Raw genomic sequence first — 18,397 nt, forward strand, 5'->3', positions numbered from 1 at the left:
TAGAATTAGAAAACTAACATTTATTAAATCAATTTGAATTTTAATATACATTTCAAGAACGTGGCAGCATAAAAGGAAATGGTTTTAGAAACAACCTGAATCTACCATTTGCAGTTTTACATTAACGATCAGGGCTCTCCTGTCCATGGTTCCAAAACACACTTGACCTAAATTCTCCAACTTTTGGTACCACATTTAATGCAGCAGTGAGATAGTAAAGATTCCAAGTTCTCCCACATTTCTGGAGCAAAGGTACTATGTATTTAATTTAATGAAAGTCCTAATAAATGTACCATCAACAATCTCAGCAAAACTTTAACAGCTCTGCAAAAGCATTCAGAAACAACCCACACTGTGCAGTTCACTCGCCTTAAATCAGACTCTGGTTCAGCTACTTTTCTTACACGTAGTGAACTAATAAACAGATTTACATTAGTAGGTCACCATCAAACCATCAAGTTAGAAAATGGCAGGATCCTTCTGGGTCAACACAAAAATCACATACAAGTTTAACTAAATACATTTTAATAGGACATTGTTAAATCTCATTCATGAGGGCTAAAAAACACAGATCCTGGGTACTTGGGTTGGCAAATAAAGACAAGAATACTAAGAAGCATTTTCCACCATTTACTCATTATCAAAAATATTTTTCAACTCTTCTTGCAAAACAAAAACAAAAAAAGTACAGACTGGACACGTACATCACATTTTTCTTCCTATGGCTTTAACCCCCCACCCTACCCACCCCACGAAAAAGACGGGGGGAGAAACAAACCAAAACCAACAAAAAGATCTGACCACATTCACAGAGAATGACACCACGGTACACTACAAAACAAAAGGAGGTGTCATTTGTGTCCAAAGGTTTTTGCTTATTTCTTAGGTGAGGAACCATCATTGTACATGCTTTGTGCCAAATCAAAAACACCTCACATTAGGTCAGAAAGCGTGCAGGGTTCGCTGCATGAGTAAAAGCAAAGGTGGAAGCAGTAAAGTAACGCAAAAAGTTCACATACTATTTAACATGCTGTCAAAACAGGAATTAGCTTTTAAATCAGAAGGTAATGTTCTGTGTTCTAGTCAGCCCATGTTTTGTTTGTGCTGTATCATCCAAAGAAGAGAAATTTCACGAAAGAAAATTACTTTTTTAGGCTGCCAACAAAGACCTAAATTCAAGACTAAATTCTTCTGCTTGTACTCTTCTTATTCAGGGATTACACTGACAAAAACTCTTTTGCATGAGTTGCTCAATTGATACAAAGACACTCTCATTTTAACACTTCGACAACTTTGTGGGACTTTTCCCTTTTGGAGCCCTTTAGCCCATGTTGAAAAGCACTGACATTTGCAAGCTGCTTTCAACGAAAAATGAGATACACTCTGGGTAGAGTGAGTTATTGTAGCTTGTTCTATCTAATAAACATCCAAAATACTTGACCTTAGATAGCAATGGATCCTCTGACCTAGCTGAGAGAAGATACCTGTCAGTGAAGAATTACCCTCAAGGGGATAGATCCCAGGCCTCTTATAGTACAAACTTCATCAGACACACAATGCCCCCGCCCCACTGGGGATAGCTGCTGTGGAAGTCTCCCTGTATCCCAGGCACTGAATGGTGCTACTAAAACTTGAGCCTTCTTTGCGTACAAGTAATTTTCTCACCCCAGCCAAAGAGTCAGGAACATGACCTGTAGAACTGTCAAGAAAAAAGGATGATGTTCTTAAAGGGGACTCGCCATTCATATCTGACCAACTGAGCTTCCTGGTCCTCCTCTGGAGCCTGAGCTGCTCTTTGGGCAACAAGCTTTCTCAACGTATGTACTAATCTTGTTTTAGTTTTAAGCTGTTCTACAGAGTAGATAACCAATTCTCACACTCAGACATTATCTACCCCTTTCAGACTGTATTCTCCAGCTCAGGGCTGTATACCCTACAGGAATATCAGGTTATTTTCTAGTCATGGTGACAATAACTAATCAATAATTATTTACACCATAATCTAGCACAGTTTAGATGGACTAACTAGATACCACTTTCTACATTTAAGCAGAAGCTTTGACTGAGCACAAAGCATGACCAAGTACAATGAGGTTAATATACTCCTTGCCAAAGATCTTGTGATAGAATCATTTACATCAGCAATTGATCTCAAACTATGAGGTGCTGTAAGAACTAAAAACAGTTTTAGGGTAACTCCTCCATTTTCTGCAACTATTTCCCAGACACTAATACACATAACATAGCAATGAAAAACACTTGATACAAGTGATCTAAACGCAGGAGCTCCAGCAAGTTAAACAGAACCATAGCTGCCTTAAAACTGTAGCAGTTCCCCTACTGATGGCAGGGAAAAGAAAGATTCAACAGTCATATCTCATGTCTATAGCTTCATCCAAACTTTTATCATCGTGTGTACTGGCAGCTAAAAACGTCGTTACTGGTGACCCTGTCACATTGATTACACTGGTGCTTGTGCTGGCATTGCGCACCGCAATGCTTGTCACATTAATGCCCAAAGTAAGCCTAGTCTGCTCCAAGGCCTTTTCTGGCACTGCAAATGCCTCCAGCTTCTTCTCCCCATTAGCCATGTATGAGTTTTGGCAGCCACGGCATATGCAGTCAAGGCAGGCTTTGCGGTTAGAATAGCAAGGGCAGCGTTGGCCACGGCATGTAAGAACACTTGGATTTTGGGTGGCACGACCACATTTACACCCTTTCTTTTCTTGTGGCTTTTTGTACACAGTTTTTGTTGGGCTTCCCGGCATAACATTACTGCTAGGAACTTTCTCCTTTGCTTTGTCTTTTGTTTTCAGCACCCCCGGTTTGGCTTTCGGGTGAGATTTCTTAGGGGCATGTTCCAAATTCTTTTTCACGCTTTTGTTAGACAGGAGCACAGTTTTGCTTATTTTGGGAGTGGTGCCTCCATTGGGTACAGTTGCAATAGGCTGCAAAGACATTTTATTTTCCTGTTTCACTGTTACAGGAGCTGATGCTCCCAGTGTTGGGCCACATATGATGCTGGAAATGGGTAGAGGTTGAACTTTCTCACTGTCGCTTTCTGATCGAGACCGCTTTCTGTTTAACTTCACTACCTTGGGCGTCGCTGCTGTACAGGAGATCCCATGAGGAGAAGCGTCTGTGGACATGAAAATGTTATGGCTAAGAGGAGGGGGAGAAAGCTGCAGGAAAGGACCGTTAGTCATGTTTGCTTCCAAGTTGGGCTGCAAATTAGAGTCACAGACTTCAGTATTTGAAACTGTCTCTAAGCTCCGGAGAACTTCCTCAACGCTAAGGAGAAGTGAGCCCCCTGGTTTTATGTCTTCACTGAAACTGCAGATGTCGATGCCTGTCGTACACAAGTCACTACTGGAAACTGTATCGCACACAGGCTGCAGGCTGCTGGAGATGTCCTCAGTTTTTATATACTCTCCAGTACTACAGACATCAATTGTGTTTGCATGTTCAGGAGAAGGAATATTCACTCCGAGTTTATCTACCGAAAGCCCATTACAATTGGGCAACCCGTTGATAACAGAACCTCTAATATCGATGTTGTGTGTGCTTTCAGGGATCGATGTAAAACTAGCTGGAGGATCAGTTGTGAGTTCTGAGGTTGAAGGTACTGGGGAATGTGTCAAACACAAAGCCAAGGCCGTATCAGAAGATTTGTCTGTCTCTTCATGGAGTGGCGATCCATCTTTGAGCAAAGCCAAAAGATCTGCAGAACAATCAACTGCCTGGATAATATCTCGTGCCAGCGGAGTTTGCGTTATGTATTCGCAGAGTTTCTTATAGCAGTTCACTAAGATGCTTAGTTGCTTATTCTCCTCAAACTGTTCGTAGTCCTTGCACCAGCTACATGACGGTTTCATCATCATCTTCTTGCCTTTACACGTTTTGCAGACATAATGCTGACATGTGGAGTTCGTAGGAGCAATAGGGTCTTGTAGCAAATTTCCTAAGGAAGAAAGAGAGAGAAAGATTACAACGGACCCAAGGCATGTTTCTGGGATAGTATGGGATTAATTTTTTGTACTATCAAAGCAAAATATCCTGAAAACCTTCAGTAGGTCACAAGAGAACACAGCATCCAAGCGCTGTCCTGTAAAAATGTTCACAGCTGCCATTAGCTGGTTTTAAAACAACATTAAAAAAAATAAGAAAACCATCACACCATCATTTGTTGTTCTTCTACAGCCTTTATAAACCTCTCAACTAAACCACTACCAAAGCCCTTGTCCCATTCAGCAGTTTCTGCCATTGCAACTTGTAAAACACACAAAATTTCTAGGAGTCTACCAAACTGCAGCAATAAACTCCCATGAAGAGCTACTGCAGAGATTGTAAAGAAATTAGTGAAAACAAATGGCAATGGAGCAGAGGGAAACTCTAAAAGGAATGTGAAAATGATGAAATCCCAACCCCAGAAGGAAAGAAGACACAGCAGACTTTGGTTTACTTCTCATTTAGCTGGGACTAAAAATAGAGCCTAGCTTTGTGACAGTCATTGAAGTGACTACACCACAGAATTTCTAACTTTGCAAGCAAGAGCAGTTAAATGGATCCCATAAACTCTCACAAACACTGAATGAAGTACCTAGTAATATATTTGAATAAAAAAGGGGGGGGGGGGGGGGAATGGGGGGGAAATATACTGTATTGCTCTGTAATTGCCTGTGCCAAACCAGAAGGTGCAACAAGGCAACTATTAACACATCCTGGGGAGCGGTAGCTCCTGGTTTTCCCATACACAGACCTTGTATTACCTTAGTCAAGAATCTAAGCCATCAGGTAGAAGAGCAAGACATTATACTAACCCTTGGCTGTAACAGCACTTACAATACAAAACTTGTCCCTCACTCTGTAGCTTTTCACAAAAAGTTCCTCATCCTTTCCCAACATTTTCACTGTTCAAACCACTTTTGAAAATTCAACTTTGTGCATTAGCACAGTATTTCTGTGACTCTTGCATTCCATAAGCAAGCAGACAATCCCAATTTCCCTTTGAAATCTCAATTCCTTAGTACCTCTTTGGGAAAGGGCTACTCCAGGCCTCCATCTGAGTGAGCTGCCTTTCAGTAGAGTGGCTTGATGTAACTTGGTTTTTGATGACCTCAGCACTGACTCTTATTGCTCATTATGTTGTATTTTTTTGTAACAAGATGTGATGGTTTAGGAAGTTGGCCAGTGGCACCCAGCACACATCTACACAGAGTCAAACACTGGGAACTGCCATCATTGTGAACCTGGAACAGTGGCCACTGGAACAGTGCAGTATTTGAACAAGCCAACTGAAAGAAGGGCAGGAGGAGCACTGAAGAGGGGAGACTGTAGAACAGAGAAAGGTTCAAAGCAGAGTTACAGCAACACTTGATGGGAAATACACTTCACAACCAGAGCCAAGGTATTTAGCTTTTCTTTGCTGATCTAGTGAGGAGGGGCTGACTGAGGAAGAGTGACTCCACAAGACCCCACCGTGAGAAGAAGTAACAAAACACTCTTCAAGTTAAGCAGTGAAGATTTCAAGCCAACAGGTGGAACATTAAGCCACATAATCCAACCTGCAGTGGAAATTTTAATTTCTTTTAAAAGTTCCCTTTAAATGACATTATGTAAGCAGCAACGCAGGCAAAGACTTCCACCATCGTCTTGTTAGAAAACTCCCTAACTCCCATGGGGGGAAATGAAACAAACTTATTTAAATCACATTAGATAGTTTCCGAAGTCACATCCTTCAGCAGAAGCAGTTCATGAACAACTGTCCCTCCTGGATCTTTGAGTCTTTCCAGCAGGACAAGCAGAAAGCTATGCCCTGACCAATGCAGGAGACAAACACATCTAACGCTCATTCATTTAATGCTTTCAGACCTTAGAAGCCATCATACAACTACATGCATCCACAGCACTTCCACAACCAAAATCCAGGACCAGCATTACACCCAATGCAGCAGAGTTGGGTGCTCCTTGGTCTGTCGCTAGCATCATCATAAGCAGCAAAAAGAGGCCAAGGATGAGTTATGATGATCAATGCTTCACACATTATGAAGCACTTCAGAGATGAGACCAAATAAACAATATACCATTTTAACTTTTAATTAGATGAAAAAAAAAGTCATCACCAACTGTGCATTTTATTTCTCCCAAAATAAAATTGGCTGGAACTGTTGAATGGGTATGAATGCTAAAAAAGGATACTGAAAAATTTAGATTTCAAGAAGCTTTGAGGAAAAAAACCCAAACAGACGGAGAGACAAGATAAAACACTTCACATGCTCTCACTGAAGAACAGGGCGAGTTACTCTTGGTAAATGCCAGGCAACCTACATGAGAGAGACATCAGGAATGCCTGTGCTGTGGGAGTATTTTCAGCTTCAGTTCAAATCTCATTAAATATTCATTCTTCAGTTAGAGTCTCTCTTGTATGGATTCTGTGGCACCGATCACTCTCTTCAGCTTTAGTAATGTTAAGATAAAGAGTCAACCATGAGATGCAAATTCACAGAAAATTAAGTTCCATTATTTTAATACTCAGGGAATGATAATAAGCAGTAATTTCCCAGAAAGACACCACCTGAGTTGCTACTCAGAATCTTGAGGTACTAATCTCTGTTACATTGCAAACTGCTGGACTGTAGGGGCTACCAAGCCGTAACACTCATTTGGTGCTGCAAATTTCCAGATCTTCCCAGATGATGATTATAAACTCCACCATGAAAATAAAGCCAGGAAGGATTCTAAGATGTTACCTAGCCCATCCTTAAACTCCTATAATCACACTGAGTTAGACCAAAGATCCATCTAGCCCAGCGGGCCATACCACTAGCGGCCAAAAACAGATGCTTAGGGGAAAGAGTAAGAACAAGGCAAATAAACTTCTAATACCTGCCCAGTTTTTAACTAACCATTATTAGCTGAGATAATTCTCATGCAAGATGGGGTTTCCATGGACTCAGTATCCCTCAGATGCTCTCCTTAGGTTTGCCTCATCTTGTCTTTCCCTCTTTCAAATGTAATTGCAGCAGGCTTTGACCAGAAGGTCCTACTGTGCCGAATTTCTGGTTCTCATGTTGCATGAGGTTAACAGTGAATTCCTACTTCTCTCTTCAACACTACTCACGGTTTTACGGACATTTACCACATCAGCCTCAATGTTGTCTCTGTTCCAGACTACAGTAGTTCCCTACAATAGGTCACCCTTCTTCTAAATCTTCCACAGTTCTTTTTTTTGAGATGGAGTACCACAACGTTAAGATACAGGTGAACCACAGCCTTATACAGTGCCATAACAAAGTTCTCAATTTTATTCTCTATTCCAGTCCTGATTTTTAGCATTTGCTTTGCTTTTCAATTGATACTCAGTACTGAGCCGTTATTCTCATGGAGTTTTCCATCACAAGGGCAAGATCTCACTTTTGGCTGGCAGCCATAAATGCTACCCCTTCCTATAAATTTACAGATGTAAACAGATCTACAAGATATAAAAATGGTAGGCTCTGAGAAGTTAATATTTTTTCCATGTTTATAATTTTTTATCTAAGCTAAATGTAATTTTACGTTTTATTGCGCACTCATTTATCAGTCCAAGATCCTTCCATAATTACCTAATGCAGGCCTTCAGTTTTACTACCGTAAATAGGTGGTATTGCTAGACTTTGCCTCATCTTTTCTCACCCTCTTTTGCAAGGGCTTTATTAATACACCAAACGCAACATTATGTTCTTACAAAGTCTCCAGTAAAAGGCCTTCCCTAAACAACATCAACTCTTAACATCTACTTTCAGAAAAGTTTACTCAACATCTGCATTAATTTGAGCACTTACAATTACTAAGAAGCATCTAACAGAGGAAATACTTTTAATATATTATTTACAAATATCACAGCTGTCCTGGAAAAGCTGCTTACAGGAGGGAGGTCATTGAAACCACAAGGAATACTTCCTATTGTGTTCCTTAATGAGCATTACTTCACAGCTGCAGGAAGAGGGGAAGCATCTGCAAATTGTATCTCACAGACCAAAGGGAGGAGAAGAATTGGCAATCAAAGCAATTGTTAGGTGTATCAATCCAGCAAATGTGCTCCAAATGGATGACATTCACTGAGAAGGAAGACTTGAAACAGATCACCTTCCATTCTCATCCTTAGCAAAGGCAGAAATACAATGCCCCAAAAAAGAGGGTAAACACAAATAACTAGCTTAGCACCCTTGGAAAAGCATGCTGAAACATAGTATTTTGCTTTTTTTAAAAACTCAAACTCTTCATAATGATATAACTATTAAATCTAAATTTGCAGAACTAGGAAAAAATGTGTTACAAGTAGAATTAAATGTATCACTGGGGTTAATCTGACATTTGTTTGCCAAAGAGCCTTTAATCCTCAACTGCATTCATATCACCAGAAATTGCCCTCATTTTATAGTGCACAGCAAGCAAGTGGAAATCTCAGTAGCCCAGCCCTCTACTCCCTGCACTCTCTACCTGACTAAAGGGGCATATCTGCTCCATAATGCAAAAGCAGGTGTGCCATCCATGAAGAAGGGGAGAAGGAAGCTCACCTGCACCAGTTAATCTGTCAACATCAAACATTACAGTTACTGTGACTGCATTTTTAAACCAGTATTACAAAAAAGCTTCTGTGAACTTTAGTCAGATGAAAGCAATTCTACAGCACTGTGAATCTAGCAAGTTTTAAAAATCAGGAAGCTATAATCAGTCCAATGCAGCACACAGACACTTCTATGTTACACTTAATATTCAGCAAACACCTCTGAAGTAACAAGAAGATGGAGATTTAATAGTTGCTCTGCTACACTTTCAGCATTTTCATTTCTGGATTAAACGTGATCTGATTGTTTCGACTAAAATAATTAGCAACAGGCAGTAAGCTCAGACAAATTACTACATTCAAGCTTCAGAGTTAACCACCTCCTGAAGGATGGGAGGTAGTTCTCATTTATGGGCAGTACCACTTGGATAGGCTTTCTGAAGTCCATCTACTGCAGCTTAAGTACTTCAGCTTAAACAGCCTCTGATAGGAAAAAGATGCTTCCCCCCCATCTTCCATGCATTGCTCCCTTCTCAACCCCACACTGCATCTTTTCATCTAAGTATCAGCTAGATCCAACTGAAGAATAAGTAGCTCAATGAGGTTTCAAAGGAAAACATGCAAAAGAAAGAGTCATAAAAGTAGTAGCTTTTGTAAAACTATTTGATGATAGTTACCAGACTTTAGTACTTATGCCTGCCTATCTGTAGAAAAATAAATGTTTAAGATCTGTTTTACATGGGTGAAAGATCTGGGTACTTACTAGAAAAGAAGATCACTAAATCCACGCAAACACAGAGAAACTTCAGGAGAGGTTAGTGCAAGGGACAATTGCCAAGGACAAGATGACAGTGAAAGGTCTCCTTCCACCAATCTCAAGCCAGAACATAAACCCCTTCCAAACTGTATGCTTAAGATGGTGAGCCCAAACCATGGTCTGGTTGATCCACCTCACATATATGGCACTTAAGTCAAGAGGCAGGTTCACCAGATGGAAGTTTGTCCTATCCCTGCCCTGATGAACTGCCCAGTTAGATAAATGGTTGGCAACTTCTCTCATCATTCAGAAACCTACTGGATCACCGGACAGAGGTGCTGCTGGTCACCCAGGTATCCTACAAATCAACATTTGTAGCCACCACACTCTTGACTGAAGCATGAAGACACAAGGCATGCACAATATTACTAGCACGCAACTTGGAAGCCATGTCTACAAAGCACAGATTGTAATAGTTCACAACGACAACACTAGAAATTTATTTATCCTTTAATGTTCTTTGTGAGACAAGGTTTTCTAGACAGAAATGGTTTTTTTCTACCAAAAACTACAAGTGGAAAAACTTGTTCAAGACTTTCAGCACACAATCCTTTTTCAGGTCTGGGACAGCAAGAGTTTACCTGTTAATTAAATGATAGGATTTCTTCAACCAAACAGTAAATAAAAACCTTGCTTTTGGATCACCACAATTACAACAGTGCCTCTAGAATTTGTCCAAAGACATTCATAACTTTTAACAGGTTAACAGAATTCTCATCAGATGAAATAGAAACATGGAGGATATACCAAAAAGGCATTTAAAAAAAAAAATAAAAAATAAAAGCAAAAACTTATTTCAAAGTTTTATCAGAGAAAATATTCTGGTAGCTGCTGAATAGATCTGAGCATCCTCCATCAACAAACAATGAAAAATTAGCTACAGAAATTATTACCCTCATATAGGGATGGTTGTGACTAAACAACTAAGGATTCTACAACTGTTTGGAAAAATCAAAACTGCACTGTTTTTGTCTGAACACCATGGGAACCCAAATTAACCATGGTAAGAATACAGTTGGCCTATTTTTCTGCACAGAAATACAGTCAATGTCTTTAGCTAAAGTTCAAAGAAAAAAAAACATCACCACAGAAAATGACAACAAATTGCATTTAAATGCAGAAGGGCCTGCTTTGTTCTCTGACTCCAGCCCCTGCACAATAAACAACAGAACACATTTTACCAAGTCCTATGTCAAAGTTATGTTTCTGTTTGAAAGTCTTTTTGTTTACAAAATCACAGCCTAGAAAAATTCTAAATGTATTTTTAACAAACTAGGTGAAGTTCAAACTTGCTGATGCACAAACTTCAAAAAGATAAATTTATCTTTTTCACCCTCCGATGTCAAATTTTCATGTGATGATATTTTCCGGAAGTCAAGGTTGCTGTATTTTAAGAGGTTTTAAATAGCAAAGTTTACATTTCCCTTGTGTATAAGACATGCTTCCATGCAGCATAAATACTCCTAAAACTTGCTTTGAAAGTTATAGGATCAAGTTGATCATACTCTCTGAGCAAACTAAGAAGTAATGAAAACTGATTTCTGCCCACCAACAAAAACATTCATACCATGAACTGCACAATCTTAAACTAAACTGTCCTCTTCAAGGCCATCGGAGAAGCAGCAAGCCCTGTGCTGTGACCGCAAGGCTCAGGGAATAACAAATTACATCACTGAAGGACTCCAAGGTGAATTCCCCCATAAAAGCAGGGAAATCTTTGGAAAGCACTATCTGGGAAGCACACTGATCAAGAAAGGTTGTGCAGTGTAGTATTTCAAGAAAGGTTGTGCTGTGCAGTATTTCTCAAGTCATACACTAGTTGGAAAAATCTTTTCTGGCCTCACAAAAAACTCCAACATAATATCCACCAACTGCTTACTCCATATGTGGTCAACCTAATCTGTAAATTATGACATAGTAAGAAAACAAACCTGAAGAAATCTGTGTTTGAAAGCACTATGTCCATAGACCCAGACAACTAAGTTGTCCCAATAAAGATGCCTTTTGGCAACACTAACTTTTCTTCAAACACTCCGAAACGCTATCGGTTTAATCAATATCCTCAGGCAACCATCAAAAACCCATCCATCATTTCCCACTGCTGTAATGAGAAACACACTCTCATCTCAAATCACATCAGAAGACAATACTGCAATCTCCACTTTGTGACCTTCTTTTGAAGCCCACTATCAACCACTTGGAATCAACAGTGGAAACCAGAGCTACTTCTCTTCCTACTCCTCAATTTTGTTCAAAGACAGAGGAGTATTTTTAGGTTAGAAATCAATTTAAATTCAAATGGTAAAACTTTATGTTATCAAAACTTATTCAGTACAATGCAGACAACCTTGAAAAAGCAGCTTTCCTAGGAGTCACACACAGGATTTAAAAATAGGAAACTGAATTTAAGTAAGGAGATCTTAGGAGGAACAAAAATAATCCAACATGTTCCTGGCTAAAAGTGGGTGTATTCAGAGATAAGCGAGTGAACATTTTAGAGACAACTGCCCATGCTGGTTACCTCCAAAACAAGAATACCTGCAGCAAAAGGTGTTTAATAGGTACTTAGTCCTGTAGTCCATGCTCCCTGATGACTGTTTCAAAGGTTCTGGTTATTTTGCACATTCTTCAGAAATTCTGAAGTCTTTTGGCAACCGCTCATGTAATTTTTAAGGGCAACGTAACATATTTTTAAAAACTACCAATATGTGATAGCTGCATCATTGAAAATGGAGAAAAGAAGAAAATGTGAATGAAAAAATATCTTAAAAAGCAGTGATCCAGATCACTTTTCAAACATAAAAGGCTGCTCATCTGGAAGCACAGATCATGAATCAATCTTCACTCTCCTTAATCTAGGGAGAATGGACAAGAAAGGAGATCTCCATCACAAAACATAAACACGCCTTCTCACTGTAACACTCTTAATCCAGACTGAACTCAATCATGGCTCACATCCTAAACAGAAAATCCAGTATCATGCATATAATTAAGTTTCATTAGTAGTGGGAATTGGTTTCTTCTGCCTTCTTCCATCTCAGCGACCAGGAATTGCATTTCTAGAAAGCTTCAACCTATTTAGGTGTCACCCAACATTCTTTGAAGGACATGAGCAGGATGGAAATAACATTCCTATGCTAATATTTCTATAGGGAAACAAAAAGTCAACAATTTTTGTGGGTCTGGTAATCCATGCCATTTCCTATACTTGGGAATTGCTTCCATAATGCTACTTTACCATTTAGCCTTCAACCATCTAACTAAAACTGTCAAGAACAATCGCAGAACTGACAGGAGCTATGTAAGGTACCAGCCAGTACTGACACATTGTTTCTTTGTTCTGTCCTACCTCTTAATCTCCCTTAAGCCACATGTTGTCTCACATCCCCTTACTGAGTTTACAGGATGTTTAACGCAGGAACTGTATTCTTACCCTGTATTTCTACAGCTGGGTTCCTGGTCAAAATGTTGTCCTAAAACCATGCTCTCTTTCAAGCACTTTCACATTAGATATGAGCAATAACACTCTTTCACACACCTTTTCAGTATCTTTCTGAGGTTTCAGGATGAAGTCTTCCATTTAGGTAAAAAGCTAAGCTGATCTGACTGGCAATGTGTCTTTCACAATCACTGTAACTGAATTTCAAAGAAGGCTGTTAATGCTGAACCTTTGGATGACTTGCAGTAAGCTACATGGTATTTGAAACAGAGAAAAGCACTTTTTTAGAAGATTTTTATCCCAACAGACAGTATCTTAAAGCGCAGAAGTTTGCTACATAAATTCTATTAAGCTATTTTTAAATTAAATATGGTATTAACATGCAATTTAGTAATAATCACTTTAGTCCAGAAACTAAGCTCAGATTTCGCATCTGCTAAACTATTTTTAAATTAAATATGACATTAATGTGCAATTTAATAATAACCACTTTAGTCCAGAGACAAAAACTCAGATTTCACATCCCCAAAACACATAAAGGCCCATACCTTCTGTCTAATGCACACTCGGGAGTGGCTATTTTTATGTTTTAGAAGCTCTAGGAAATACTGTCCCTGTAAAAGGATGATGCATTACCTACAGCACCATCTAGGAAACTATCACATGATCCCACTTAAATCCTAGAAACATACACTGCCGTATCGACATAATTTCACCTTTATAACCCATTAGGCAAGAGAGAGACCTCAAATCCACCTAGAACAGATGTAACTCACAACGGCATACTGGATTTACATTATGACTTTCTACTGATGGAACTGCATGTGTTGCCAATTTGAATCTAAAATCAGAGCTTTAATTTCACAGTTATGTGGGTCCAAAAACAACTGCCACCCTTACTATGTGAGTTGGTTTAAAAGACTATCAGATCAAAAGAAAGTAACCTGGCTTATGTGTAGCGCAGTGAGAAAATAGTGAAAGCACAATAATGTTAGTTGATTTATATAGCTGTCACTCATTTCTTCTAAAAAAAATCCTCTAAACTTAAAGGGACAATCTTGACAGTAGAATTAATAACTACATCATAACAAAGCATTACAGAATGCATTCAGAGAGATTAAATATCGAGGAAAGACTGATGACATAAGGAGCACTAATTTTGGGAGTAATTTCCCAAGGGAAGTCCAGGAAGTCCAACACTCAAGACTAACCAAGTGTAGCAGTTTTACACATTACTGGTAATTCATGCAGCATTTCTTCAACAAATCATGATTTTTAAACATCACAGTCATGAGAGCATCCTGCTAAGATCTGTGCAAGGGAAGTACCAGACACTCACAAAGTTCTGTGTACATGAATGAACCCATACCCAGATACTTGCATCTTATAGCCTAAAAATACAAATAAAGGGGAAAGAAATGAGCATCTGAAAACCTTTTAAATACTTTTAAACCCTGTACAATGTAAAGTTTTGGATCATCATAGCATTTACTCTTTTGATCATGACATGTCACAAAGTAATCACAGAATGGGTTAAAAGGGACCTTAAAGATCATATGGTTCCAAATTGTCTGCCATAGGCAGGCACACCTTCCACAGCTCTTAGCACTAATGTGTACAAAGAGGAAAGGATTTAAAAAATACCATAGCAAGGTCAGAGGGCCAAACATCAAGAGGCACCAACATTCACCTATGACAGAAGTGGGAGAAAAGGAACAGAAAGGTCCAACAAGAAGGTGAATTTGCCTTTACCAGCCTCAGCTGAAGATTTATGACTGCTGGCCAGCAGTTTTGTATCAGGCTGGACCACTCTCCCATGACTGACTGCCTGCAGGTTCAAGATAGACACTCTACTAATTCTGCAGGACAGATACTGTATTTTACTGTATGGCTTCACAAAGAGCCTGGTATTTACTGAGGCCTCTGTATGCTACCACGCCACAAACAGGAGCCTGGGACACAGAGACATAATACTGGGGAATTCTAATTTGAAACGAACAGCAGCTGCAGTTACCTGAAAGCTAGCCACAGTAGGAAAAACAAACAAACAAAGCCAAAGCAATAACGTTAAGATTCAAAGAAAATAAGGGATGAAGAGAAGTATTTTGTAGATAAGAACAGTCAATGGAAGAGAGCAAACTAAAAAGCATGCTTTGCTCTACCAAACTGAAAGTAACAGAAAAGCCAAGCAAGAAAAGCTGAAGAAGATTAAAATAGCTCAGGAATTTGGGCAGGGGCAAATTAGACAATTTCAATAGCATAGAGTGTAAAAATAAGATTGCAAAAGGCCAAGAAGGGAAGAAGTCAAGGCAAAGAGAACAAAGAACACATTTCAGAAGAGCATTCTTACACTGGAGAGGCCAAACAGCACAGCAGTTAGAAGCACATAGTCCCTATGCAAATATCGTATTAAAAAAAATAAAAATCAGGAAAATATTAACATATTTTTAGGCAAAAGCAGTCTGGTGATTGACCAAAAGAAAGGTGAATTTATAGAAAAAATCAGTTAGAGATTGGAATTAACAGGGCTGAAGGTAATAAGCAAGAACGAAAGAGTAGAGGTGAATCGATATATCGATACTGACATCAGGGTTACATGAGGCAAAAAAAAAAAAAACTTAGACAAATTATTGCAGGAAATGACGACGCAGTGATCCTGGGAACAGGCTCCCTCTTTCCCAGTACAAACAGATCGCTATTTTCTAAGACTCTAGAGGGAGGAGCCAATAGCTACAGGATAGGAAGCATCCAACACTAGTTCAGCAGCTTCAACAGTTGAAATCCTGATCCTGTAAATAAATTATTTAGCTTTCTAAACCCCAGTAATTCGATTAAATCTTAGCATGACCACACACATTAGCAAAGATAAATACATGCAAACATAGTGGATGTAAGTCCACTCAGTTAAGAAAATACAAACATACACAGGGCCAGGACTTTAACAGAGAGAAAAAAGGACTGATCAACTGAGACAGCTAAGAGCTCAAGTCCCTCTCCCAACACTGACCAAGGCTTCCAAAGGGAAGTTCAAGAAAGGCTGACAGCTTATTCCGCAACTTCCTACCAGGAACGGACACATGCCCCTACTTCATAAATACAGAAGAGTTCAATTCCTTCCCAATGTTCCCCAGACTGCAACACTGAAATTCCAGATACCTGCCTTTGCCCACAAAATGCAGAATGCTCTTTTCTTTGGGGAGAAGAAGCAGGAAAATCCCAGCAGCCTTTCAGCCTATTTGCTTTTATGGTAATTACTGTTATAGGACAATTACATACACCGCACAAAAAAAGGAAAAAAAAAAAAACAACAAACCCAAATATTGTTTCTTTGTACTTAAAAATCTTGGCTTTCCCTCTGAATTATTTTTTGTTCTTTACCTTACAAGGCGGTAACAAAAAAAAAAAAGGGGGGGATAAAAAGTTATTTCCCTGCCCCTATGCTCTGTTTATTGTTTTGAGTATCTTTTACCATGCTTTTAGTCATCACTTTTTGAAAGCAATTAACTCCACTATACCAGTGCATCCCAATAACCACTAATAACTACCACAGCCTTCAGCAAATAAAGTGACCATAATAAAACGTTGCAATTTAGGGGGAAAACAGAGTCTCTCAACAACAAAAAAAAAACAACAGATTATTTCTTGTGTAGCTTGCCAGGCTACTAAACATGCAGACCCCTGACGCCTCTATTTTTTACCAATATTGCCGCAGCCTGCCCCCCATTCGGGTTGGGTTTTTGCCCGGGAGGAGGGGGGCGGATTTAAACCAGCAATATTTCCGCTCCGCCTCTCCCAACTGGCTCAACAACCACACCGCTACAGCGGTCCCCCCTCCGCGCCCCCCGGGGCCACTGCCCCCACCCCCCCCCCCCTCCCGCGGGAGAACCGCGGCCGCCCACGTGGGCTCCCTCCTCGGCGGTGAGAGATTCCCCCTGGGAGCAGGGACGCCGCGGCCAAAGGCTGAGCAAAGTTTCGTGGGCCAGCGCCGTGCGGGGCGGAAAGAGCCCTACTGCAGCGCTGTCTCCGGAGGCCGGGGCGAAGGCAACCCGGCGGGGCAACACCGAGGCGGGCTCTGTGGGCAGCGCGGCCCAGGGCAGCCCCGCAGCGCCGTGCGGGGAGCCCCGGGGGAAGGCTCATTGTGCAGGGAACAAAAGAAAGATCCTCACCGCAAACGCAGCAGGAGAGGGACTGCCTGAAGTAGGGCAGGAGCTTGTTAATCTCTGTAAAGGACTGGGGATCTCCAGGGTCGTAGTTGAGCACCAGGCGGCTCGCTGAAACGTAGAGAGCAGTGGCATTCACCGGGTTCATCGCAGCCGCTCGCACGCCGCCGGCTCCGGGGTGAGAAGAAGGCGCGGCGCCGAGTCCGTGCGGGCCGCGGGGGCAGGTGGCCCCGGGGCGGGGGCAGGCCGGGTGTCACCTTGGTCCGGGGCCACCTGGAGCCGCGCGGCGGCGGCAGCGCGGAGGCCGCGGCGGCCCGGCGGCCCTGTCAGAGGGGCCGCGCTGGCTCCTCCTCCGCCTCCAGCGGGGCCTCACTCCCGAGCAGCGGCCTCGGCCCGCCCGCAGCCACACAGCGCAGGGAAAGGCGGCGGCGCTACTCCAGACTGCGGGCCATGCCGGGCCGCCTTCCCCGGGGCCCTGCTCCTCTCCGAGCGGACGCTGCCTCAGCGGCGGCCCGGCATGGCGGCGGCCGCAGAGAGGAACCGCGAAGCCAGCTCAGGGCGGCGGCGGGCCGGGCCGCGCTGCCCGCTCCGGCGGCGGGGGAGGGAGGGAGGGAGGGAGAGAGGCGGATGCACCTGGGCCTCAGCGCGGCCGCATCACCGCGGCGCTGCCGCGGCCTCCTCCGCGGGGCGCGGCGCCGGCCTGAGGGAGCCCGCGCCGCTGCGAACGGTCGCCCCAACCGCCGCCTCACCCCGCTCCGCTCAGCGGAGGGCGGGCCGCCACCGCCGCTCCCTCGCCAGGCGGGCTGGGTCGGCTGCCGGCAAGGCCCCACCGGCGCGTGTGCTGCCCCCGTGCCCCGGGTGATGAGGCTTATGCCCGCGCTCAGGGCCTCCACCTCACGGGCAGCCGTGCCTCCGGAGCGGCTGGGCGCAGTCGCTGCTCCCTGCTCCTGTCATGGCGAATGCCTCCGCTCACCTATCGGGCTGAGGAATCAGGCTCCGCCTCTGCCTTATGTCATCCTGGAACCTGCAGCCAGGCCTGTCAAATAGATCAGGTTTCCGTCTGGGCTTGAGATGCTGGGGTTCCGACTGGGTCCCCCCCCTTCCACCTAGCAAGGAGCAAGTCCAGTGTGTATACCTTCAAAGTCAGAGCTGCAGGGCCTACGAGGTCCTTAGAAGATATGGCACAAGACCTGCAAAACACACCCTTCTCAGATGCGGTCTGGATGCCCCAGTGGACACCACTAGCTGCCTCCGCGAGGCTGAGTAGACAGAGGCTTACCACAAGTGTTCTTGCTGCCCATACCCATCACTCTGGAGACCCTAACATATAATACAGCAGTGGATCTACAGGTTTTGGCAGGTATGACCAAGATACAGGCACAGGAGGGATTTTTTTTTATCTTCATCAGGTTTTAGGTTACTGGGGACTTGTG

At 42.3% G+C, this 18,397-nt stretch overlaps 1 protein-coding gene across 1 annotated transcript; it reads right to left on the reverse strand.

Moving 5' to 3' along the window:
- MSL2 (MSL complex subunit 2) lies at positions 1–17,494 on the reverse strand. Its single transcript, XM_062606550.1, has 2 exons — positions 16,971–17,494; positions 1–3,961 (listed from the first exon to the last, which is right to left on the reverse strand). The coding sequence occupies exons 1-2, from the start codon at positions 17,110–17,112 to the stop codon at positions 2,364–2,366; spliced, it is 1,740 nt and encodes a 579-aa protein (XP_062462534.1). The 5' UTR covers positions 17,113–17,494; the 3' UTR covers positions 1–2,363.
- Positions 17,495–18,397: the final 903 nt, after the last annotated feature.

This window comes from Pezoporus occidentalis, unplaced genomic scaffold (genome assembly GCF_034315485.1).
Source record: "Pezoporus occidentalis ecotype Australia unplaced genomic scaffold, CSIRO_AGI_Poc_V1 ctg97, whole genome shotgun sequence".
Taxonomy (NCBI): Eukaryota; Metazoa; Chordata; class Aves; order Psittaciformes; family Psittacidae; genus Pezoporus; species Pezoporus occidentalis.